The sequence below is a fragment of the Carassius auratus genome, chromosome 48 (assembly GCF_003368295.1).
Source record: "Carassius auratus strain Wakin chromosome 48, ASM336829v1, whole genome shotgun sequence".
Lineage (NCBI taxonomy): Eukaryota > Metazoa > Chordata > Actinopteri > Cypriniformes > Cyprinidae > Carassius > Carassius auratus.
Genome location: NC_039290.1, coordinates 2,954,154 through 2,979,347, shown reverse-complemented (window position 1 = coordinate 2,979,347; position 25,194 = coordinate 2,954,154). Strand labels below are relative to the sequence as shown.

Genomic DNA, 25,194 nt, shown 5'->3' with positions numbered 1-25,194 from the left:
TCTTTGGGGAAACAGAAATGGTTCTTTTATGGCATTGCTGCGAAACCCCCCTTTTGAAACCTTGTAGTGTAGTGACTGTCACTGTTCATTTGTGTTTTCATCCATCTTAATGAAAGAGTGTGTGCAGTCCAGCTGAAGTCTGCATGTACCTCGCAGGCTCATGGACTCATCACTCCTGTGAAGGACTAAATTCTCTTGGCAGTTCTACAGCATATCAACAAACATCTCGATCTTTGCTTAGAACATGAATATAAATATACCCTTGTAAGATGAATACATCATGGAGGTATTTGGATTCACATGAAATGCTCTGTAGTGAACTTTTGTCTTCTTACTGCTACTTTTTCCTATCATGGGTTTAACTTTTAAAAATTATTATTTTAAGCTAAAATAAGGAATGCAGCAAATATAGGCTACAGACTGGCAACTATACCTGAAATGAAAAATTGTAACTTGATGAAGTTACAGCGTATTCCTTACTTAAAGGGGGGGTGAAATGCTATTTCATGCATACTGAGTTTTTTACACTGTTAAAGAGTTGGATTTCCATGCTAAACATCGACAAAGTTTCAAAAATTAAGTTGTACTGTTCAAAGGAGTATTTTTGTTCCAAAAAAACCTCTTCTGGTTTGTCACAAGTTTCGGAAAGTTTTTTTCGAGTATGGCTCTGTGTGACGTTAGATGGAGCGGAATTTCCTTATATGGGTCCTGAGGCACTTCTGCCGAAGAGCGCGCTCCCATATAGTGAGGCTGAGCACACATTGCACTGATCAGAGCGATTCACTGATCAGAGCGAGAGCGTCGCGAAAAGTCACAAAAGGAGTGTGTTTTTGGTTGCCAGGGCAAGACAACCCTGCACAGATTACCAAAAAAAAAACAGCATTAAGGGACCAGTGGATGGAGTTTATTTTTACAGAGCATCAAAGGAGTTGTGCAAGTGTTTTTGTTTGTTCCCTGCATTTCGGATGGCACATCGTTTATTTATTAAGGATAATGCAGTCCCAACGAAAAAGGGTCATGATCGTGTGTTGGAACCGCATGTGGTGAGTAAAACTGCTTCAAATATCTCTGTGTTATTAACTTAGCTATCAGCGCGTGAGCACATCAAGTAAACAACATGCGATGTTGTCATCAAACTGCACTTTCCACATGTAAAGCTTAAAAAAAAAAAAAAAAAAAAAAAAGACGACAAAAGTCATTTTCCAAAACCGCTAAGCAAATATATACAGTTTCAGTACATACCACATAGAGACGCCTTTGCTGATGCTGCTCTTGTTAAATTTCAGCCTCTGGATCTGTGTCACAGCTTCCAGACGCTCTCAACGCAAAAGCCTACTGGCGCTCGTGATTCTTTAGCTCCGCCCACACGTCACGCCTCTAGGCGCTCGTGTTTTTCCGGGAAAAATCGGTACAGACTATCTTTCTCTTATAAATATAATAAAAATAAAGACTTTTTGGAGTCATGAAGGATGCAGTACTACTCTATAGGTACTCAAGATTAACAGGATATTGAGTGAAAACGAGCATTTCACCCCCCTTTAAGCTGATGGTTGGCTAATTCTCACTCCCATCCTCCTGGAGTTACCCACCTTCCACTTCCAGCTGAAATGTCAACAGAAATGTCACATTTAGTGTTCATTCATAAGCCATTTCCAAATTTTTCTCTCACCCTGGCAAAACAAAACAAGTGATAGTTTACTACGATAATGTGTCATAATTTACTCATATATATATATATATATATATATATATATATATATATATATATATATATATATATATATATATATATATATATAGTGTTAGAATTAACTTGTGGGATGCAGTTAGTATTTTAATTATTATAACATTTTAATTAATTATTTGTAACCACATATAACACTCAAAAAACTTTCAAACATAATTGAGCAATCTAAAAGCCCTCCAGAGAATCCTTATAGAAAACACCAGTTTATTGTGCCAGTGAATATTACACGGGTTTCAGCATATTCTGGTATGTCAGTCATGGAAGGACAACATCCAGCTTGCTTGAACCAAGAGGGAAGAGACACTCATAGAGGCTTCCTCTTAAATCCAAACACTACAACAAAAAGGGCCATCTCATATAGTGCTGGAATCACACTGAAATATAGAGAAACATGATTACAAAAAGTTTTTAAAAAGATATAAGTATTAAAGAGAATTTCTTATTAACAGTTATGCAATTATTTACACACTTACCTACAGAAGCCAAAGATCCACCAGTAGATGCTGCAGGTCCATTGCTCAAACAAGAAGAAGAGCAAAGCCACAGAGCCACTTGCATGACATCCAATAGCTACAGAGTGATGGTTAAATAAAAATCTTCCAGTATGATTTTGACTAACTGTGAAATGAAATGACTAATTGTTATCATTGTGAATAACAACGCAATGCTCAAACACTGCATTCATTTACATTTACATTTAATCATTTAGCAGACGCTTTTATCCAAAGCGACTTACAAATGAGGACAATAGAAGCAGTCAGGTCAACAAGAGAACAACAACAACATTATACAAGTGCCATGTTAGTCTAGTATAGAACACATAGCCAGGTTTTTTTTTTTTTTTTTTTATAAATGAAAAGACAAGAAAAGGAAAAGTGCTGGTATTAGTTGGTTAAGTGCAAGCTAAAAAGATGAGTCTTTAGAAGTTTCTTGAAAATGAGTAAAACTCAGCTGTACGAATTAAGATTGGGAGGTTCATTCCACCTGCTGGGCAAAGTCCAGGAAAAGGTCTGTGAGAGTGATTTTGAACTTCTTTGGAATGGCACCACAAGGCGTCGTTCACTTGCAGAGCGCAAACTTGCCAGTGGTCGTCTTGTAGGCAAGCATCAGTACCTTGAATTTGATGAGAGCGGCTACTGGTAGCCAGTGTAACCATTCGTTTTTGGACAGCTCTATGATAATGAAGGTAAAGATATCCATTTAAAGTGGACAGCTAAGTAAGTTGAGCCTCTGGTGATGATGTGCTACTGGTAAGGATACATAGAAGAGCTTGATTGTTGTTGAACATAGAGACTCCACAGAGGAACCCAACCAGCTCGACAGCAAACAGGCCCAGGGTCACCGATAACGCCACAACAAGGCTGCACTCCAAAAGAATGGTTGGGAAAGATTAATGAGTATATAAATTATATATATATATTTTTTTTTTTCCATAATCGCGAGCTTTATCTTTCAAAATAAATGAAAAGATAGTTAATAATGTCCTTAGTTTTACCATCAGTTCAAGGCTGAAAGGGGAACAGAGTCGCGTTACAGACACAGTGATGAAGCTTGTATGAGTTTGCAGTACACAGGCCACAGACGGTTAAGACAGCTGACTCCACTGTGTGTCAATGTATCTCCTCTCTCACACACACACCAACACAAACTGCATTGAAATCAATAGCAATACTTAAACTAATAACAAACATACAAACAGTAGCTGATTCAGAAGTGCCTGATTGTCGTAGTAAAGTCAGAATGACCTCCTCTCCTAGGTAAATGAAATGGTTGTGCATAAAATGTGTTGCTGTACTGTTGTAAGTAATCATAAAGATTCCTAAATGCATCTAACTTTCAGAAGACCAAAAAGTGTTTTTGCTTTCACCTAGATATACACAGCTTCTCCCCAACATGGCTGCTTCAACACTAACTGTGTTACTGAAACCACACCTTCCTTCTTTGTGTGAACATATTTATCATGCAAATATTTCCACATTGTGACATAGACATGTTGGGGTTGTTTGAATGAGCTGTTTTGGGGGGGGCGTGGCAGAGTTTCAACTTTGATAAAGAATATCTCTTTGGATTTGAGACTCTAGTCTTTGCAACTTTACAGATCTTCTTTATGCACCAAGAGCTTGCTTGTAACACTCCAAAGAGAAAGAAAAAATTTAAATTGCATCATATGACCCCTTTAAAAACTTTTACTATATAATATATTTAATATATATATATATTGGGCAGCACAACTTCATTCAACATTGATAATAAAAATAAATGTTTTTAAATATATTAAAATAAAAAAGTTCCTTTAAATTGTCTTAACATTTCCTCAATAATACTGTTTCTACTGTATTTTTTTAAACAAACAATACATGTAGTTAAATTTATACTTGTTTATCATTCCTGATTTACTTGTCATTGGCCTACACACTGATTTTTGAACCGATTGAGAATGCAGAAGACCTGTTCCGTACCGTGTGTCCTCTGACCTGTATTCTTCATTAGTGTAGTCCAGTGGTAGGCAGGCTCTGACACTGTTCTCCTGTGGGATAAAGGTCCACACTTTATCACAAATCTGACTGCAGTTAGACAGTCATGAAACACAGGAGAAGTTCTCACCCGGGACCAGAAGATGATAATTACTATCACAAGATGCGCGATGAGAGTTAGGAAACGAGCTGGCACCAGACTGTTTACAACCGACATTGAACTAAACAGAAAACAACATAATGTGAGAAATGACTGTGCCAATGAGTATAGCACTAAAGCCTTAAACATCTTGTAAATGAGCGGTTTAACGTTACCCAAAAACACTTAAACGCGGATACACGTACCAGCTTTCTAAAAGGTGTTGGTGTGCAAAATGTACATTTGTTTCTAACAGATGACAAAGCAGAAGATAAATGCAACGCCTCTATGCATCAGTTATACTTATCAACAAATGTTGCTACGACAACACTCTTCTTCTATTTGGAGAATCGGTCCTGAACTAAAAACTGTCCATCAAACAGCCTTATGCTGCCACCTACTGGCAGGAGTCGCTCAGCGACAGTGATGTTCAACCATAGACTAAAATATGTTATATATGTATTAGTGGACTATATATATATATATATATATATATATATATATATATATATATATATATATATATATATATATAACCTGAAATTTGAAATGTTACATGCACTTTTACACTGAAGCATGAAATTCTGGCAGATGAAAAACAATTACAATTCGTCCCATAAACAACTGGTAGAACTGTCAAATTCTTGGAATTAATCATGATTAGTTATTTTAATAAATTGACAGACCTGGTGTCTGGTAGGCCTAGTAAAAAAAAAAAAAATTTGAAAACAAGCTTTTGTTTTTGATATAATTTTATCAAAAGTACAAGAGGGGTATTCACTGTTTAGGGAGGGTAAAATATTAACTTAGACCTTAGTTATTGAGAAAATGTGAGTATTGAACCTCTAAAGCACGTGTACGAAAGGAATATTTAACATTATGGTGGCAAAAGCTTTTGCCATTTGTGATTCAAGATGTAGTCATCTTAAAACATTTTCGAACAGGTTGATTATTTGTTCGAAATAAAGTTTTCATTCATTATTTCATTCATTCATTCAAACCAGTTTAATGACTTGTATTATCGTTTGTTGCACCTGTTTTTATTTTTTGACGGTGCTTTTTGAGATATAAAAAACGAGATGGGTATGAACGAAAATGGATTATCATGCAGAAACATATTTTATTACACCGAATACTGATCATATTTTTTTCGTCTGTCTAGGAGCATGAAGGGGCTGATCTGCGTTACTACAGCGGGTTACTATTGGAGCAGAGGAAGCCAACTGAAATATCGCGAGATTTACATCCGCACTGGCTGCTGTAAAATGGAGAAGTTATGTTGAGGCGCAACCGAGGTAAGAGCTTAAATTAGTCTTTGTCTGTTCGGCAGAGGCGTCTGTGGCTGAGGCTACATTACCGTTAACACAATCAGTTGTTTTTTTGTTTTGCAAATCGTACGCGTTTACCGTCATTAAAATAAGTGTTTTGGATTGAAAGACCAGACACTTTGCTAAAATAAACCGCCATTTTTAATTTGCAGTCGGACTGTCGAGCATTGTGGTGTGTTGTATGTTCGCGCGATGTGCGCGCGCAGACTAAAATCAATGTACAAAATCAATTTTGCCTAAGGCATAAACTGTAAAATGAAATATCTTAAACGTGCGTGAGTGAAAATGATGTGGAATTGGCGCATAATACCCCTATGTGTTTCTGTTGGGGTAACACGACGAAAAGACCGTGTGAATGTGATCGCATGTTCCTATGTGAATAAATGAGAGCTGCACAATTTGATTTTTTTTTAGTACAATATTATATGCATTTTCAGTCCGCTTTAAAATTACGCTTCAAACATTGTGTTCTCTGGATAGATGCTCATACCCATAAATATGCTGATCCATCAAGTCCAGCAAGTTTTGACACCTAAATTTCACTTATCTGGCCTGTAGGGGTTTACATATTTCCATCTTTAGTAATCCGTTATGTTGTCCAGTTATAATGTAAAGAAGTATCCACTGTTTATTTCCCCAATGCACCCCCATAAATCTGTCTCATATAATCTATTATAGAGATTAACGTTATTACTGACGGATAATATGCGCCAGTGTAACCAAACTGACCAGAACTGATTTTGTAAAGTGACCCCAAAACATCATGGTTTAAACTATTGCTGATGACAAGAATGAAACCTGTTAATTCCAAACTACAGTATATGGAGTATAACAACGGTGTATAATGAATTATATATATTTCTTAAATCTAATTAAAGTCATTCCATAAATTCAATCAATTAGGTTCCAAGTTATTTATTAATTTAAACAATATTAGAATTAATATAATTTATATTTGGGAAATATCTATTTCATACCATTTCTTCACATGGATGTATGTACACATCTCTTAATGTAGTAGTGCATTAACAAAAAAATAATATCCAGACTGATTGATTGCAAAATATATTAACTTTAAAGTTAGGCTGATAAATTCCATCATATCTTAACTTTATCCTTCAATATTTAATAAGTATTATTTCAGAAAATTTTAATTTTAAATTTGATAAAGTAGATTTTAGCATCATGTGTGACACGCTACGTTCGCCCCAAATGCAGCTACGCAGAAGTGCAGCAGTAAAAAGTGAAAAATTGAGCCGTCCACTGGAAGTCAGTGTTATGGTAGGCCAGAGTGCGGAATGATTCAGCGAGATATTCTGCGTTTCTGAGCGAACCAACGCAAGCACGAGCATCTCATCAGTCGCCACCGCGGACGCTTCACCGGCCACAGTTCATCGTTACGAAGCGCTTGCTGAAAATGTGAGATAATATAATACGCTACGGTACGGTTGTGTCGGCATGTAAGCGCTGTGACAGACGCCGTTTTTGTGAGCTAGAGTTCTGAGGGGAGTGAGCGGGTTTGCCGGAGCAGGCCGACCTGAGCCGGGCACTAGATTAGACCAGAGCATGTGTGCAGCTTGGAGTAAAAAATAGACCTGTGTAGCTTCGCTCCTGACGTATTCCACCACAGTTGAGCGTTATATTTATGATTTGGCGAGAGTTTGTTGGAAATGAGGGTCTTTTGATGTGATTTTAACAGAGAGTTGAGGAATTGCGGGTTTGTGTTGACATGTTGAGGGGAATTATTGTATGTTTAGCGCTTCGTAGCTCGCGAGCGGCTAACGGTCAAAATTCCCCATAGTCCGCTCACGGTAATTCCGTTACAGTTGATTAAAAAAACCTGGTGATTATTTTGTTTTATTTGCGGCATTTAATAGGGATGACCGACGTTACTATGTTTATCCGCAAAACTTAACTGTCAGACTAAGTTAGCTCCTTAGCACGGAAAAAACTAGCTAGCATGTTAGCTTCCCTTTTCTTCAAAATTGAACTGCGTTTGCTGTCTTGTTTTCGTTAAAATACAATTAGTTAATTAAATAGACATGTCGAGTTATAGATATATTTCCAGAGTGGCTGTGCTACTTTCACTTGTACCTAAATTGGTTTGTTTCACGGTGTTATAGTTTTGTTTATGGTGAACGCTCTGGTTAGCTAGTGGCATTGTAATTTTCGGTATTCGTAACTAGCTGCAGTGTTGTTTTCTCGACTAACGTTACAGCATATTTTGGTTCTCTGTCAAGAACTAAATTAGCGTCTTTAGAAATTACGCGTAACGTTACGTTTAAATGGTTGAGCTAGATAGTTTTTTTGAAATGTGTTTGCTCCCTTTTCCATGTCAGGTTCCCTTGATCACAGGCCAGAGGTTCTCTTTGACCGGGTTCAAGGTCCTAAAAGAGTTTTGTTTCTCAGAAGGATTGAGTACCTTTCTAATAATGCTACATTAATAGCCACCTGTTTCAGAAAGAGCAAATTATTTGGTTGAATTCTGTAAAGACATTTTTGTGAGATGCTAAGGATTATCTGTGCCCCATATCTGAAGCAGTGTGGGTTGCTTTTACCTTGGCTTGTTTCAGACATCTGTTTTCTTTCCACCCACCTTGATTTGAATTCTCCAGCTAATTAGTATGGAATTGTTTGTGATCATTTAGAAGAAATTGGTTTTTTGAGATGTAGAGTTTTACATGAATGCCCTCTGAGAGTTTGTGCAATATCACAAACATCCTTATGTTCATTCTTGGGAATTTTCACTTTCATTTATCTTTTCTATTTTAGGATTTGCACATGAAAAATGCCGTTAAGTTGGAATTGCCAAATCATATACCGTAAGTTCTTTTGATTAATTTGAAAGGTTATCTGCTTGAACATGAGACGATTGTTTACATTGGTAACATGTTGGCATTTCGGCTTGCATTTGGATCTTTGATTATTCTTGAGTATGTAATTGTTCTTGTATGATTCACCTCATAAGGGCTTTTCACACTGCACACTGCACTGCACTTAACCCAGTGGAGCAGGAAATGGGTCACTTTTCTGGTGCCAAACTTGTACAGTGTGAATTGTTGTGGTGTTAAAATGTTAAGGTTGCATGCTTAGTAACAAACATCCCGTGCCTCACATGCTTTAGACAGTCACAGAAAATCACTGTGTGTTGTATAAACAGTAGTTTGTCGGTGGGGGAAATGTCCAATGGCGTCAGAAAATGTGTCCGGGTGTGTGTTCACAGTGTGTGTGTGTGTGTTCACTGCTCTGTGTGTGTGTATTTCGGATGGGTTAAATGCAGAGCAAGAATTCTGAGTATGGGTCACCATACTTTGCTGAATGACACGTCAATTTTCACTTTTTTTCACTTTTCAAAGAGTGCATTTCAATCTTACCTCTTATATTCTGAGAAGTCCATGCAGGAAAAACTTGATAGTATAGTGGGCAATATGTAATTTGAGGATTCACAATGCTAGATTTATGCAAAACGGGTTGTGTGCTGTTTTCATCTAATCAGTGACACTGGCATTGCTCAGAAGTACATCAATTCAGGGTTTAGGAATGTACAGTGTGAGATCTCATGTTATGAAAAGACAGAATTAACTTTTAACTTTGGGTAAAGTATGAGTATGTGTGAAACATAAAACAAGATAACCTAGCATTTTGTTTACCTAAGTTTATAATGAGCCAGGGTTAACTTTTTAAGTGTCAAAATGTGATACTGTGGCAGTGCTAAGTTTAAATATCATATGGTGGCATGTAGATGAGTAGTATTCACTGTTCATTTGACTGAGCTTCTCTCTCATGATTTGATCTGTTCCTTGTAGGAATCGAGTGTAGAAATTAGTGACCATGAAGGTTGACAGAAGCAAATTGAAGAAAACCCCCACTGAAGCGGTCAGTAAGCAGGATTTCGGTGCATTTGGTGTATTTCGAGTTTGTGAGTGCATGTTTCCTCATGGTTGACATGTTTTTGCACTCCTCTTCCAGCCTGCTGATTGCAGGACTCTCATAGAGAAGCTGAAAGGATGCAGCGACGAACAGCTGTTGCTGGAACTGCAGCAAATCAAGACCTGGAACATTGGCAAGGTATATGCCAACACCACTAGCATCATATTGTGTTTAATATGCATGTTCAGATGTCTTATGATGACCTGTTTCTCTTCACAGTGTGAGTTGTATCATTGGGTAGACCTGCTGGACCGTTTCGATGGCATCCTCTGTGATGCAGGGCAGACAGTGGAGAACATGTCGTGGTTGTTGGTGTGCGACCGGCCAGAGAATGGGCAACTTAAAGCCTTATTGCTGGCGGTGCTCAACTTCACTGCGCTGTTAATCGAATACAGTTTTTCAAGACACCTGTACAGCTCTATAGAGGTACCACAACTCTGAACCAATACAACAAAACCTGCTTCCGTTAGCCTTAAACGGTTTGTCACAACTTGATTTGGCATTTGCTTTCTCTTTTTTTTGTGTGTGTGTCTGTAGCACTTGACCACCCTCCTAGCATCATGTGACATGCAGGTGGTTCTGTCTGTGCTGAATCTCCTGTATGTGTTCAGCAAACGTTCCAACTACATCACCAGACTGGGCTCAGATAAGAGAAGCCCACTGCTCGCCCGACTGCAACATCTGGCTGAGGTATGAAAACTTGAGTTTTAGACACATCATCATATTTTTTTTCTAAGTTTTGATTGCTGAAGTCTAGAAGATTGGAATGCCAAGTCTGAAAGCATATATGTGGCTAATGCTGTTTTAAAAACACCCCTGTCAATTTGTAAAGATGAATCCATGACTTGCATCTTTGATTCTAGTGTGAACTTTTGAATCCTTGTTGAAACTAGTTTTAGATTTTTAGTATCAGTTCTAACCAAAGCAGCATGATGACCTGGTTTTGTACAGACAGGTGTTTTCATGGTGATGTTTCGAGGCTGTTTCTTGTTATCTTTCATCCTACACCTTTTCCTAACTTTTTTTTATTTCCACTGTCCTAGAGCTGGGGTGGGAAAGAGAATGGATTTGGTCTTGCAGAGTGTTGTAGAGATCTGCTGATGTCGGTATGCTGCTTTGTTCTATTACATATTATACTATGTCACTGTGAAAAGAGAAAAAAACATGCTATATTTGCTATATAGTTTTGAATTGTGTGTGACTTAAATGATTCTAAGGTAATGTAATTAAAAGGATTGTTATAATCAGTTGGATATTATACAGAACTCAATTCTGAAATGTTAAATATTAAATAAGTACTGTAATATCACAATCTATAGTATTGTTTTAAAGTGTCTTTAAACAGTTATTGCTGTTACAGAGGTTTATTAACTTTTTTTGTAAAGAAACTTATGACAAATGTAAATGTTGCTAAAATGTCTATTTATCATATCTTTGATGTGGCAAGTGGAAATTGACAGGACAAGTACTAATTAACTTTTCTTTTCTGATGTGTGTATATTTGTGTTGTGCAGAAATATCCACCGAGTGCCACCACATTGCACTTTGAGTTCTATGCAGAACCCAGCTCTGAGGTCAAAGTGGAGAAAAGGGTATGCTTGCCTTTATTTTGCCATTCTCCATAAAACATTGCTCTTATTTTTTTTTAAGCAAACAATTCATTTCTTTATATTTGACCTTTGTTGTACCTTTTGCAGTCGAGCAGTAATACGCTACACTACATTCATATTGAACAACTTGATAAGGTGAGTTCCCCTAGTTGTTTTCATTTGCTGTCCTTGTGGAACAGTTAAAGGAAGTGCATATACCTTTAATAGCTATTGATTACACTTGAATCTGATATTTGCTTTTCCCTGGTGTGCCCTCAGATTTCCGAGAGCCCCTCAGAGATAATGGAGTCTCTGACGGCTATGTACAACATCCCTAAAGACAAACAAATATTGCTTTTCACACACATTCGCCTGGCTCATGGCTTCTCCAACCACAAGAGGAGACTGCAGGCTGTGCAAGCCAGGCTGCATGCCATCTCCATACTCGGTGAGTTGACCCCTCTGGTACTGACCAAAATAAGTACAGGTATTTATTTTCATGAAACGGTACTAGGTTCTCACTTTCAGTATGGCGAGATTTGATTTTGTGTGGTTATTTTTTTGCAGTGTACTCCAATGCCCTCCAGGAGTCAGCCAATAGCATACTCTACAATGGGCTTATAGAGGAGCTAGTGGATGTACTTCAGATCACAGACAAACAGTTGGTGGTGGGTAGCAATTATTAATCTTTATATCTAGCACTATATGATTATATGTACTAGGGCTGGGTATTTCAAGCAAAAATAATATTCGATGATTGCTGGGTATTAATCGATTATTATTTGAAAATTGCACCCCTCCCCTGCATGCACGCATGCATGTATAGGCTACAGACCTATAAACAGAGAGACATTCACGCTTTTAATCTGTATGATAACAAACTGATTCATTCATTAGGAAATGGGCTATCTTTACTCAAGCAATGATTGTAACGCTGAAACATATTTATATAATAAACATAACCAAATAACATCGCTTATTAACATAACAGTCCATCGATTAGCATAAATCACATGCTCATAAGGCTAGGGCATATACATAAAAAAAAAATAACATGGATTGACACGGAAATGTAGTAATTATACCATAAATGCATATAATTCAAGTCAAGTGTGTTTCACAGTCAACACACATGCCTATGGTTTTTTGGCTACATTTAAAACAAGGAAAAGATCACTTTTAGATAAACAAGGCAATAATAGATGCAATCATGGATATATGAAAAGTTCTCAAAAAAAAAAAAGTCGACAAGGTGCGCTATGGCAGTGCCACACTCTGATTACATGAACTCGTCAGCAGCGAAAACGTGGTTTTCTTTTTTAGACCATAATCACACAACTTATTAGATATTCTATAATTAAATTAACAAATAGAATATTCTAGAATCGTGACCCATCCTTAATATGTACTTGGCTTTCTTTAGAGTTATTGTCAAGAATTTGTATTTGACTACTCAAACAGAAAAGGTGCTTTTAGATTTTATGAACACCCAGTTGTCACCTACTTCACTGTATTGTTGCAGGACATTAAGGCCGCCTCTTTGCGCACGTTGACATCCATAGTTCACCTGGAGCGCACTCCCAAACTCTCCAACATTATCGACTGCACAGGAACGGCCTCCTACCATGGATTTCTGCCTGTGCTTGTCCGCAACTGCATCCAGGCCATGATCGGTGGGGAGATAGACTTTTAGCTCTAATTTTCTTTACCTGAGCCTTTTTCTTAGGTTTCAGGTTTGGTAACATTCTGTTCTTATTTTTGCTTCAGACCCACTAATGGAGCCCTATCCCCACCAATTTGCCACAGCCCTTTTCTCCTTTCTTTATCATCTGGCTAGTTATGATGCAGGCGGAGAGGCCCTCGTATCTTGTGGTATGATGGAGGCATTGCTAAAGGTTGGTACTTCGCTGCTTCCTCATTTGTGCAGCTCTAATGAAGAAGGTGTTATGTGCGGGTGTATTGTGAACCATGCCACTTCCACATCAGGTGATCAAGTTCCTTGGGGACGAGCAGGACCAGATTACCTTTGTGACACGGGCAGTAAGAGTTGTGGATCTCATCACCAATCTGGACATGGCTGCTTTTCAGTCCCACGGCGGCCTCTCAATCTTTATTTGCAGACTGGAGGTACTGAAAGCCCCCCCCCCCCCCCCCCCCGCACAACTCATTCAGCCACTTGTTTCTATGTGGACTATTCAGCTTTTTGCCCTCTGCCCTTTTGTTGACGGAATGTGACCCCATTGTTTCCCTGTGCAGCATGAGGTTGACCTCTCCAGGAAAGAGTGCCCTTTTGTAATTAAACCAAAGATCCAGAGGCCCAACACAGCTACTGAGACAGAGGACATGGACACAGATATGGACAGTTAGTACAGTCTCTGTTATGTTTACTGCATATGGAAGTATTGTTTATTTTAGTATATATTAGACTTTATTAGTAGTGACTATATTTAGTTAATCCATATTTAAATCTAAGTATAGTATCCACACACTCATCTCATCTTTACACTAGGGTTATGTAATGATTACATGTGGATTTATTTTTGTGCTTCACAAAATAGTTCACAGCAGTGTTTGCTTCAGGGCCCCAAAATTGTCCTAACTTTTCCCTAATTATGGGGCTTATGTAAGGATGCATATTTTATATCCCTCATTTTAGGTCTGTTCATAATTAAGGTAAAAAAAATCTGCATTATTATCAAATCTGGTTATTATTGGTATTCTGGATATGCAAAAAACTGTATCTGCCATAAATAATCAAACTTCTGTCGCATCCCTCTGGGCCACCCCATTAAAGCAAGACTAAGAGCATGTATTCCAAACAATGTTCCTTTTGACAGGTGTTTTTGATTTAGTCTTTATCTTGAGACAGAAATGCTTAATTGTCTTAGTCACATTTTAGTCATTTGAGACTTTCATCGTTTTAGTCGACGAAAAATCATTGCATTTGTCAACTTTTAGTCATGACTTTGTCATTATTTTAGTCAATCTGCAGTAACCAACATTTTTGGAAGCTATTTTGTATGTAGTTTTCAAAAAAATAGTCACTAATTCTTCTCTCTTTAGACCTAATCGATTAAGCTTATGAGAAATTTGAAGAATTGAATTTGGAAAAACTTGAATAGATGACAATTTTCATTTTTAGATGAACTTTCCCTATTACATTCTTTCAGATGTAATATACATTCTAAGATATGTAATTTATAAATTTTGAAAAAGCACATTATAAGACATACGAAAGATACAAATTAAACTAATTTTTCAGATACAGTAGGTTTGCTTAACATTTGTACATTTATTTAACATCTTGTGTTGGTTAACATTAATGACACGGATAGGTACTTAACTAGGAGTACTGTCCCCTTTAAAGTGGAAATGAAGCAGTCAGTAAAGTTTGCATTAACAAAACAACTTCCATTAAAAAAAAAAAAAAAAACATAACAAACATGATTAATGTAACAATTTATAAGAAGGCGGCATGTTTTGTTCTAGCTTTTGGAGCAAGGGCACCGCCATCTTGCAGTACCACCGCATGTGACGTCACGGGGTTGATTTGCTCCAATGGCCAGTGAAGTAATATAAGCATTTCTTTACATTTTGAACCCACGTTTGTTTTGAAATGGAGGAAGATGACCTTGAAAGCACTGTTAAGTCCATAAAAGTGCAACTGACAATGCATTAGAGCAGGGATAGGCAACTCCGGTCCTGGAGGGCCACTATCCTGCAGAGTTTAGCTTCAGCCCTCATAAAAACTCACCTGCCTGTATCTATCTAGTAAACCCGAAAACACTGATTGCCTTGTTCAGGTGTGTTTAATTAGGGTTGGAGCTAAACTCTGCAGGACAGTGGCCCTCCAGGACTGAAGTTGCCTATCCCTGCATTCGAGTATATACGGTGATGGGGCCGAGCAGTAGGGCCTATTAGGGGTTGAAGAAGCCATGAACCTGCTGGTTTGGGGTAAAGTGAGGGTCAAAACATAGATACTCCTCAAGACTGTCATTCTGATGCAGTTTGTGTGCATTTGTTGATGAAGGCTTGAAAGAAAGCTCAATTTGGTAGCCTTGTTAATCACTGTCCGAGCTGAACTGTGGCTTTGTGTGTGTGTGCAAAACATAAAATGATCTAACACAATGCGTGAGAAATGCATTTAAATCTCTTTCAGAAAAGGTCTATCACAGCATGTGTACTGCATTAAAATATATTCTGTGCTGTCTCACGCTTGGATGGCTTAAAACTCTTTAATATTTAAACTGACATGATTTAAAACACGTGAGAATGATAAACTTTGAGGAAGCAGCACTGGTCCGATTGTTCAGATAGGTGATTAGTTAAACCCTACGTCCTGTTAACAGCAGGAAAACTAATCGTATTCGCAAATGAACATAAAATATGATACATACAACTGGTGAACCAATTGATGTAATGTATATGTCTCAATGGTCTGACATAACAATGAAAAGCGACATGCATGATATTGTATGAAGCGTTGTTTATTTACATTATGTTGTGTCTAGCATTATGAAAGCAATGTTTGGGATACCACGATCAAAACTTAGCATATAGACAGTTAGATGTTGAATATTCATCCAAATTATGGTGAAAACCAAATTATTTGTGTTAAAATAACATTTGTGTGTTCAAAATGTAAAGAAATGCATATATTACTGCACTGGGCATCTGAGTGAACCAACCCCATGTCGTCACTCGCGGTGGGTGGTACTGCAAAATGGCGGTGCCCTTGCTCCAAAAGCTAGAACAAAACATCCTTTTTTTTTTCTTTAAAATGGTTACATTAATCACGTTTGTTTATAATTAATGTTAACTGACTGCTTTACTTCCATTTTAAGACTGAAGGCTGGGTTCGGGGTGCTGAGGCCATTTTTTCAGAACCGTAGATTGTGTTTTGGTAGTCTATCCATCCCCTACAGCTACCATACTAAGACTACATATGCAAACGCCCATTATCTTATTGCAATACAGTGACAGGGACACACATTTTAAAGGACAAGACTGTAAACTATAGGATGTATTTTGAATGTCTGGTAGTTCTCAAATTACATTATAGTTCCATCTTGTCTTATTAATGAAGACGCATCATAAATTTTGTCAGTTTTTATCATCATATATTAGTATTAGCTTGTCAATGTCTCATCTTTGTCACAGAAAAAATGTTCGTTAACAAATATTCCTTCATTGTCAAAATTAACACTGATTCCAAAGTCTTCTGAAGCTAGATGCAATTTGAAAGGAAGTAACGGTTTGGAATGACATGAGTACTAACTACATTTAAGTGAGTAAATGCTTTTCTCAATGTAGTGTCAGAGGTTGCCATGGAGAGCAGTCCTGGCCCATCCACTTCTTCTGGTTCCAGAGCAGAGGCAGATTCACGAGCACAGAGCAGTGCAGCCAGCACCCCCAGAGCAGGTATAATAAGTAACCTGCAATTCAGGGGGTCTCTTTCATATCAGTACAGGAAGAACTGTGATAATACATATTTTCTTCTTTCCTAACAGGAGTGCAGTGCATTCCTCAGAGGGCTGCTCTGTTGAAATCCATGTTGAACTTTTTGAAAAAAGCCATTCAGGACCCTGCATTCTCTGACGGCATTCGTCATGGTATAAAACTCTGTATTTAATGATGCTTCAACTTTTGCATTGTGGTTAATAGAGCATTTTTTTATTTCTTATATTCATTGCCTTTGCACTCTCTCTATAGTAATGGATGGATCCCTCCCTACCTCTCTGAAACACATTATCAGTAATGCAGAGTATTATGGACCATCACTGTTTCTTTTGGGTAAGCACATTGACAACAGTACTTCTGGTGTTGCTGAAATTAGTCAAACTTTGGAAATTAGCTCTTTATGTACAACTTTTTGTGGATCTGGCTTTAAGGTCACCTGTATTCCAGAGCAGAAAGTTGTACAATAGTATGGTTAAAAGCCTCTTTGAAAATTGTGGAATGAATTGGTTTGAATCTTGACTAGTTTATTTTCCTGCCCTTTTACTATTTTTTTTTTCTAATTCTTTTTCTCTTGCTCTGTTTCAGCAACGGAGGTGGTGACAGTGTTTGTGTTCCAGGAGCCCTCTCTACTGTCATCTCTGCAGGACAATGGTCTCACCGATGTCATGCTACACGCACTGCTCATCAAAGACGTGAGACTTGCTTAACAATATACCTGTTTTAACTCTGTACCATCTCATTTTCTCCTTCTCTTCTATTTTTGAGCCAACACATTTTGCCCATTTCCAAACTCCTTTTGTCTGTTTTAAGGTCTTTGACCAGCCCCCATTCAGTCATGCTACACCACTTTTCCCCTCCAAATACTTCTCTAATGTTTTTCCATTGCTGTATTCCTCCCTCTTGGATATTTCAGCAACTCATGATGCATTTTAGACCTCTTGCCTTTGTTTCTGCAGGTCCCTGCCACCAGAGAGGTGCTAGGTTCACTGCCTAATGTCTTCAGCGCCCTGTGCCTGAATGCCCGTGGTCTGCATTCATTTGTGCAGTGCCAGCCCTTTGAGCGGCTGTTTAAGGTGCTGCTCTCACCAGACTACCTGCCAGCCATGCGCCGTCGACGCAGTTCTGACCCACTAGGTGAGTGGCTCCTACAGGTGTACCTGTTTCACGCAGTCAGTGACTTGAGTTTGCAGATAATTGGAATGTGTTTCTAACAGGCAGTTTGATTTTATGAAACAGGTGACACTGCCTCTAACTTGGGCAGTGCTGTCGACGAGCTAATGCGGCACCAGCCCACACTTAAAACCGACGCTACAACAGCCATCATCAAGGTGAAGTGGATAGTGCTGAAACGTTTTGACACATCTTAAGAAATGCCCTTTTATTGCAGTGCTATATGCATACTTAAACACTTTTTTTCATAGTCCTTGAATTTGATTACTAACTTGACCTTTAACAGTTGTTGGAGGAGATCTGCAACTTGGGCAGATCGCCAGAATATATCTGCCAGAAACCCTCCATACAGAAAGCAGATGGGACCGTCACAGTGCCTCCAGCTCGCTCGAACCATGCTGCAGAGGAGGCTTCCAGTGAGGATGAGGAGGAGGAAGAGGCTCTACATACCTTTACCCAACAGCAGGGGGAGCCAGAAACCAACAGGCAGTTAGTGCATCAAAATAGCCTCTAGTGTTCCTTAATTGTTCCTCAATGCCATGTGTGAGAAATTTAGATTGTTTTAGATCTAATTAATAGACCGTTTTTAACAAATTTATGATTTACAGAGTGGTGGGAACAGAGGAGCGAATCCCCATTGCTCTTATGGATTACATTCTGAATGTGGTACGTGCACACCCTAGATTCTTTGCATCTTATTTTATACCCCCCTCCCCCCACTTATTAATCATTAGACTGTCTATTCTGACTTATTCTTACTGCATTCACACAGTTCATTGGCTGTTTATTAAAATGCTTAAAGTCTAAATAGATGAGAGTTTGCTCTCCAAGGACTGGAACTATAATACGTGCCTTTCCTTTTAGATGAAATTTGTGGAGTCCATACTTAGTAACAACACCACAGATGACCATTGTCAGGAATTTGTCAATCAGAAAGGACTTCTACCACTGGTGTCAATCCTTGGGCTGCCCAACCTGCCCATTGACTTCCCCACCTCTGCTGCCTGCCAAGCTGTGGCAGGAGTCTGCAAATCTATACTGGTAAGATTGACACCTACCTGTAGGATATACAGAATTTTCTCCTAATCATATGTGTCAGGGATTTTGCTTTGCTTGAGTTTTAGGGTGTGTTCACACTTGTCATGTTTGGTTTGATTAAAACGAATCCTGGTGCGATTGCTATGTTAGTGGTTCATTTGAGCAACTGTAGACCACCATCTGAACCCTGACGCACACCAAACAAGCAGACCGAGACCACTAAAAAGATGAGTCTCGGTCCGCTTCCAAATGAACTCGTCAAAATTAAATATGAACTAGGGATGTTCATTTTAACCGGTTAACCATTAACCGACTGTTAAGAATTATGACCGATTAATACAATGGTTAACAGTAAAAAAAAAATAATAATTTATTTTCAGGAATATATAAAAATATTTAAAAATGGTTAAAATATGCTATGCGTATATATATATAATATAAAAATGAAGTTTGTTTTTAAAAATGTATTTAGATAAGGAATAAACTATTTGCATTGATTTGAAAATAATTACAGACATTATAATAAACACTGTAAACGTAGCTAGGTTATTTTAGTTCCCCTCAGGCCGCCACAATCCTTTCAATTAACAGTATTTAGAAAAGAACAAGAATTACAAATATAAGAATCTATAGCTATATACTTCACTTGCATTCCAATATCCATGTAAAACAAAATGTTTTGCATAACATTAGGTGTTAGGGTGATAACACTTAACGGCACATATTTAAACTGAGCAGTGTTTTTTGACCAAGTTTGACCGTATTTCTAATGATAATAAACTGGCATCATTGTCAAGGTCGCAATGCTTAACTGTGTGCGTGCACACTCCTTTTAGTCAAAAAGCAACTACTCCTTTTAATCAAAAAGATAATCAAATTTGTAAAAGGTTTTCCTTTATTTGTGTACATTCACAATGAAAACGAATCTTTATGCTTTTGTAAAATTAAGTTTATGCATTTAGGAGTTGCTTTTATCCAAAGCGACTTACAGTGCATTCAGGCTAATATTTTTTTACCTAACATAAAATAAACCTAAGGTTCCGCTTTAAGTGGAACACAGTTTTTGTTTTGGTGTTGGGTGAGTTCTGTAGCAAGATATACATCATTCAACCCGACCAACCAGGTTGTGAACATATCACTATGCCTTTAGGTTAGGTTCGCTGTCAAAAATGCCAGTGTGAATGCTAAACAGACCAGGACCAAATGTATCTTTTATTGTTTTGCTCCAGACCAAACAAACCAAGAGAACCGAACTACAAGTATGAATGCACCCATAGTATTTAATTTTATTGTTTTCACCCCTCACTTTCTGACTGTGTCTTAGACTTTGTCCCATGAGCCGAAAGTTCTCCAGGAGGGACTGTGCCAGTTGGACAGCATACTTTCTGCTCTGGAGCCTCTTCACCGGCCCATCGAGGTTCCTGGTGGCTCTGTGCTGCTCAGAGAGTTGGCCAACGCAGGCCATGTTACAGACGCCACACTGTCAGCACGAGCCACCCCACTCCTGCACGCCCTCACAGCAGCACATGCTTACATCCTGATGTTTGTTCATACCTGCAGAGTTGGACAGGTATGCATATAAGAAGCTGTATTTTCATCAGGGCTGCAACTAGTCATTATTTTGATAATAAATAAATTTAATAATTTAAATTAATCTGTTGATTATTGCTTCAATTAGTTTGAAAGAAAATAAAAATCCATTATTTACAAAATTGTTATGCCACATCCTGCTCAATGTTGTCCTCCAAACAATATGAAGTTTGAGGGACAACAAAACAAATGTACTGAATGTGTCTCATTCAGGTCAGGTGCAATTCAACATTATGTGCAGAAAAAGGTGTTACAGTTTAAGTGGATTGCTTACCATTTGAAAAGAGAATTAAGACAAATAAATGTTAGCTGGTGCAAGGTAGGAGGAAAACAAATTTCCTCTACTCATCTAAACATTACTTTTACTAAATTACGAGACCTGCCAACCTGTACCTGTTTTTGTCCTCGAAGTACGCTGGTCTGATTTGATGTCTCGTCCATGCGCAATACTGAAATCAAGCAACAGCAAAAAAAAAAAAGATGAGTTCGGCCTATCAGAGCACTGGGCTCATTCCCCAAATAGCAAGCTGGGAAGATTTACAAATGCGTACAGCTTATTAAAAGGAGGCTGCAAATCGACAGCAACACAAACTCCTGCTTGATCCCCTTCCACTCCCACCATCTGACTGATTTCTTAAGCGAGGACAGTACAGTAGTCATTATTTCGGTTGTGCATTTAAATAATTTCTGTACATTTAATTTCTCTCAGAATTGGCTTTGTGTTTGCCTGTGAGTTCATGTGCTGAGATGACGCAAACGCTTCCCCGCTTACAGCGTGCATTTGAAAATGCCAGACACAGTAGACATCTTCCACTATTTTTCAACAATAGAGAACATTTAGAACATGTTTTTTACTCCATAACATCAGTTGAATGTTTGAAATGACATCATTTTCTGATCTGATGGGGCTTCTTATCACAGAATGAGGCATAAAATATGATAAACTGTAAAAAAGGCTGTCGATTAACAAGGGATTTTAATATACATTATTATAAAAATACCTGAGATGACTTGAACGCCGATAAACTATATTGTTTCGGTATAGTGTTTATTGTAATGTTTCATAATTCAAAGCAGTTCTATATTCTTTTTATTAGATAGTGGTTCCTAAGGTTTTTGCAGTGTGCACCTCTTTATAGTGTTTGATGCTATAACATCCCATTTTAACTGCAATTATACACATTCACTGTATTCAAGGCTTGAAATTAAATGTTTTGCTCACCAGCCACTGTGGCTAGTGGTTTTCCAAAATTACTAGCCATTTCAACAATTTTTGTTGGGTGATTAGGTTTTATAAGGCTAAAGTTACTGCATACTAAAATGCCACAAATTGCAAAAAACAAAAATACTCTAAACCGAACAGTGTGGTTAAAGGTGTGTGTGACTGAGTGCAGACCTGCTAAATCTTTGAATAATATTTATCATTAAATCCTGCATTTTGCACATTGTGCAGTTATGATATAGACATTAGCAATAAAGGAGCATCATCACAGAAGTCTGTGAGGATTTATCCGTACCTGACAATGAAAATAATCTACAAATCTGAATATCAATTTTCACATTGAGGTATTGTTGCACGGTTAATTAAAGCTTAGTGTCTTAGCAGAAAGAGGGTTGAGGTGTGAGAAGATGTTCAGAGTGCGAAGACTGATGTGGTACCTCTTGTTCCTTTTCCTTCAGAGTGAGATCCGTGCGATCTCAGTCAATCAGTGGGGATCTCAACTGGGTCTGAGTGTTCTGAACAAACTGAGTCAGCTCTACTGCTCTCTGGTGTGGGAGAGCACTGTGCTGCTGTCCCTCTGTACACCAAACAGGTTGGTACTGCTCTCATCTCACAGCTGACACTTAAGTATGTGGTGGGCTTTTAAAATTCTGTCCTAACTCAATCTTTTGGTGAAACGAGACACTTCTCTCTGGTGATGTATGCCAGACTTCTAGGGCTGGGTAAAAATATCAATATCTCGTTATTAATCGATTCTCTTTTTTTTACGGAACGATAATGATCCTTAAATCCCAAGAATCGATCAGTCTAGCCTGTTTACAGTTAGTGGACGGAACATTGAAGGACACTTCCCATCCAATAAATAGCAATAAGCATTGGTGCTTTTAATATGAATCAAAGTCCCAGATTTCATTTTGTCTATTGTTTTACTTTATTTTATGTTAAGCACTTTGAATTACCACTGTGTATGAAATGTGCTATATAAATAAACTTGCCTTGCCTATTGCATTGCAGTATTCAAACTGTTTAATGTGGCGTGACAGATCGCTGTAGTGACTCAGTTAAAAAATTAAATACTGAATTGAAGTAGAAATATTATGTAATTTGTAATTTTACCATTTTAAAAACTTAATTGTGTAATTTTAACAATCCTATAGCTTATAAATTGTAAACTTCAATATTACAGTAATGTAGTTCCAAAATACTTTTTTTTTTTTTCTCATTGAGAAAAATTTGGCAAGTGCTGTACCTGATATATATCCAAAATCTATATTGAATCAAATCGAATTTGTAATTGAATGACACATTTGTGTCAAAACCCAGCCCTACAGACATTTTTATTAATGCACTGAAACCCCCCTCGTCCACAATTGACTGCAAGCATGCATTCATTTTTGAGTTATGTATGTCTCAATATGGAAAGAAAACATCTGTTGCTGCTGCTTACTATTGTACAGTATAGAATTAGGCCAGGTGGTTGTCTACCAACTAAAACATAATGTTCTTGTTTGTTTGTTTTTGTGATTTGTCCCGCTTGTCTTTTTTGCAGTTTGCCTCCTGGGTGTGAATTTGGTCAGGCTGATATGCAGAAACTTGTGCCTAAAGATGATAAACCCTCCAGCAGCACAGCAGCTGCAGGAAGGAGAACTGGTAAACATACTGCAATGACTGCATAGTGGCTATTTCACACTTAGATTCTTTATAAATCTTACTACTTTTCTCTGCCTCCTTATTTAATGATTTTATATGTACAATTTTTGAGGGCTTTTTTTAGCCACCAGTTTCTCTTTTATTTCCTCTTTCCTGTCTTTCTGCACCTTGGTTATTTGCAATCATGTAGTTTTTTGCTGGTTTGTATTTGCTTTTATTTTCTTTTCTAAATCCCTTCTCTCTCTCTCTCTCTATCAGCTGAGACTGAGACCCTGCCTGTGGGGGTGGATCCCTCTGCTCAGGGTTTGCTAGAAGGAATGGGCCTGGATGGAGACACTCTCGCTCCCATGGAGACTGATGAGCCCACAGGCACTGACCCCAAGACTAAGTCTAAACTCACCCCTGCAATGGCAACACGCATCAAACAAATTAAGCCTCTGCTCTCAGGTCAGCACCAATGGAGTGGTCTCAACCACTTTAATTGGGTATTTAATACATAAAATGAGAACCTCTGAATAACATTGCATCTTTCTCTTTATCTCCCCAGCCTCCTCTCGTTTGGGCAGGGCTCTGGCAGAGCTCTTTGGACTGTTAGTGAAGCTCTGTGTGGGCTCACCTGTCCGTCAGCGGCGCTCTCACCACACCACCAGCACAGGAACCGCCCCAACACCTGCGGCTCGGGCCACCGCTTCTTCTCTTACTAAACTCCTCACCAAGGGTTTGAGCTGGCAGCCCCCTCCCTATACACCCACTCCACGTTTCAGGTAAATAAACTTAGCGAAGGTTACTCTATAATTCTGAACATAGCATTAGTATCTTTAATGATAGTTTAGTAAAGTTTAGCTGCTTTTAATCCAATGTAAACAGACTTGCCTGAGTATTGTCTCTCCTGGAGGTCCTGGAGACTAATATTTATGTGCTTCTCTTTCCTAATCAGGCTGACTTTCTTTATCTGCTCTGTGGGCTTCACGTCACCCATGCTGTTTGACGAGAGGAAGTATCCGTACCATCTGATGCTGCAGAAGTTCTTCTGTTCTGGTGGCCATGATGCTTTGTTTGAGTGAGTAGTTTTTTTGGGGGTGGGTCTAAGATTTATAACCAGGTCTAATGTTCATAACCTTAGACCTGGAATAATAAAATCATAAGTGATTTGAAAATATGGACTTTATTGTATGTGGCATTTTCACTGCATGATTATCATAGCCAAAAAAACAATACTGCGTTGTCTATGTAAATTGATCAAATAAATAACTGATCTAAACCTTAATCTAAAAATAAAACCTTGTCCATTAAAGGATTAATTCACTTCCAGAATAAAAATCCTAATAATTTACACACCCCTGTGTCATCCAAGATGTTCATGTTTTTCTTTCTTCAGTCGCCAAGAAATGTAAGGTTTTTTTTTAAGGAAAACATTCCAGGATCTTTCCTCAAAAACCTTACAAAACATCTTGGATGAAATGGACGTGATTAAATCATCAGGAAATTTTTATTCTGGAAGAGAACCAAACCTTTAATTGTGCTGTATTGACTTTCTCTAGTATTATACTCATTACAATCATTAAAAATGCTTTGTGTTCATCAGGACATTTAACTGGGCCCTATCCATGGGAGGTAAAGTGCCCGTGTCAGAGGGCTTGGAGCACTCTGAGCTGCCTGATGGGACAGGAGAGTTCCTAGACGCCTGGTTGATGCTAGTAGAGAAGATGGTGAACCCCAGCACTGTTCTGGACTCCCCACACTCTCTGCCTGCTAAAGTGCCTGGAGCAACACTCAGCACCCCACAGTTCAGTGCATTGCGCTTTCTCATCGTCACTCAGAAGGTATGACTTTAAATCTTAATAGAAATTATATAAA

At 38.2% G+C, this 25,194-nt stretch overlaps 2 protein-coding genes across 12 annotated transcripts in view; one reads left to right on the top strand and one right to left on the bottom strand.

Annotated features, from left to right (window-relative positions):
- Positions 1 to 1,820: 1,820 nt before the first annotated feature.
- LOC113065341 (transmembrane protein 107) lies at positions 1,821 to 4,701 on the bottom strand. 2 transcript variants are annotated; one of them, XM_026236566.1, is made up of 6 exons: positions 4,602 to 4,701; positions 4,352 to 4,442; positions 4,207 to 4,274; positions 3,008 to 3,108; positions 2,221 to 2,317; positions 1,821 to 2,121 (listed from the first exon to the last, which is right to left on the bottom strand). In XM_026236566.1, exons 2-6 carry the CDS (start codon positions 4,436 to 4,438, stop codon positions 2,052 to 2,054), a joined length of 423 nt encoding a protein of 140 aa, XP_026092351.1. In that variant the 5' UTR covers positions 4,439 to 4,442; positions 4,602 to 4,701; the 3' UTR covers positions 1,821 to 2,051. The 2 variants fall into 2 exon arrangements, with proteins under 2 accessions (XP_026092351.1, XP_026092350.1); XM_026236565.1 differs by having other exon boundaries at positions 1,823 to 2,121; positions 4,567 to 4,701.
- An 873-nt stretch (positions 4,702 to 5,574) lies between these two features.
- Positions 5,575 to 25,194, top strand: part of LOC113065523 (E3 ubiquitin-protein ligase HUWE1-like) — a 48,554-nt gene continuing 28,934 nt past the window's right edge. For 7 of the 10 annotated variants that reach the window (XM_026236833.1, XM_026236829.1, XM_026236831.1 and 4 more), the window contains exons 1-31: positions 5,593 to 5,655; positions 8,461 to 8,510; positions 9,495 to 9,564; positions 9,658 to 9,756; positions 9,838 to 10,044; positions 10,156 to 10,308; positions 10,662 to 10,724; positions 11,133 to 11,210; positions 11,316 to 11,363; positions 11,487 to 11,655; positions 11,775 to 11,875; positions 12,730 to 12,880; positions 12,975 to 13,102; positions 13,194 to 13,334; positions 13,464 to 13,569; positions 16,521 to 16,628; positions 16,718 to 16,819; positions 16,920 to 17,000; positions 17,253 to 17,359; positions 17,624 to 17,801; positions 17,904 to 17,995; positions 18,124 to 18,326; positions 18,446 to 18,503; positions 18,702 to 18,878; positions 20,200 to 20,445; positions 22,146 to 22,279; positions 23,237 to 23,337; positions 23,596 to 23,784; positions 23,885 to 24,101; positions 24,275 to 24,397; positions 24,923 to 25,160. In XM_026236833.1, the coding sequence (XP_026092618.1) occupies positions 9,520 to 9,564; positions 9,658 to 9,756; positions 9,838 to 10,044; positions 10,156 to 10,308; positions 10,662 to 10,724; positions 11,133 to 11,210; positions 11,316 to 11,363; positions 11,487 to 11,655; positions 11,775 to 11,875; positions 12,730 to 12,880; positions 12,975 to 13,102; positions 13,194 to 13,334; positions 13,464 to 13,569; positions 16,521 to 16,628; positions 16,718 to 16,819; positions 16,920 to 17,000; positions 17,253 to 17,359; positions 17,624 to 17,801; positions 17,904 to 17,995; positions 18,124 to 18,326; positions 18,446 to 18,503; positions 18,702 to 18,878; positions 20,200 to 20,445; positions 22,146 to 22,279; positions 23,237 to 23,337; positions 23,596 to 23,784; positions 23,885 to 24,101; positions 24,275 to 24,397; positions 24,923 to 25,160 (3,843 nt within the window). In that variant the 5' untranslated portion in view covers positions 5,593 to 5,655; positions 8,461 to 8,510; positions 9,495 to 9,519. Of the gene's footprint in view, positions 5,656 to 6,942; positions 7,108 to 8,460; positions 8,511 to 9,494; positions 9,565 to 9,657; positions 9,757 to 9,837; positions 10,045 to 10,155; positions 10,309 to 10,661; positions 10,725 to 11,132; positions 11,211 to 11,315; positions 11,364 to 11,486; positions 11,656 to 11,774; positions 11,876 to 12,729; positions 12,881 to 12,974; positions 13,103 to 13,193; positions 13,335 to 13,463; positions 13,570 to 16,520; positions 16,629 to 16,717; positions 16,820 to 16,919; positions 17,001 to 17,252; positions 17,360 to 17,623; positions 17,802 to 17,903; positions 17,996 to 18,123; positions 18,327 to 18,445; positions 18,504 to 18,701; positions 18,879 to 20,199; positions 20,446 to 22,145; positions 22,280 to 23,236; positions 23,338 to 23,595; positions 23,785 to 23,884; positions 24,102 to 24,274; positions 24,398 to 24,922; positions 25,161 to 25,194 lie in introns of those variants that run through there. The other 3 variants (XM_026236826.1, XM_026236827.1, XM_026236828.1) reach the window with 3 other exon arrangements.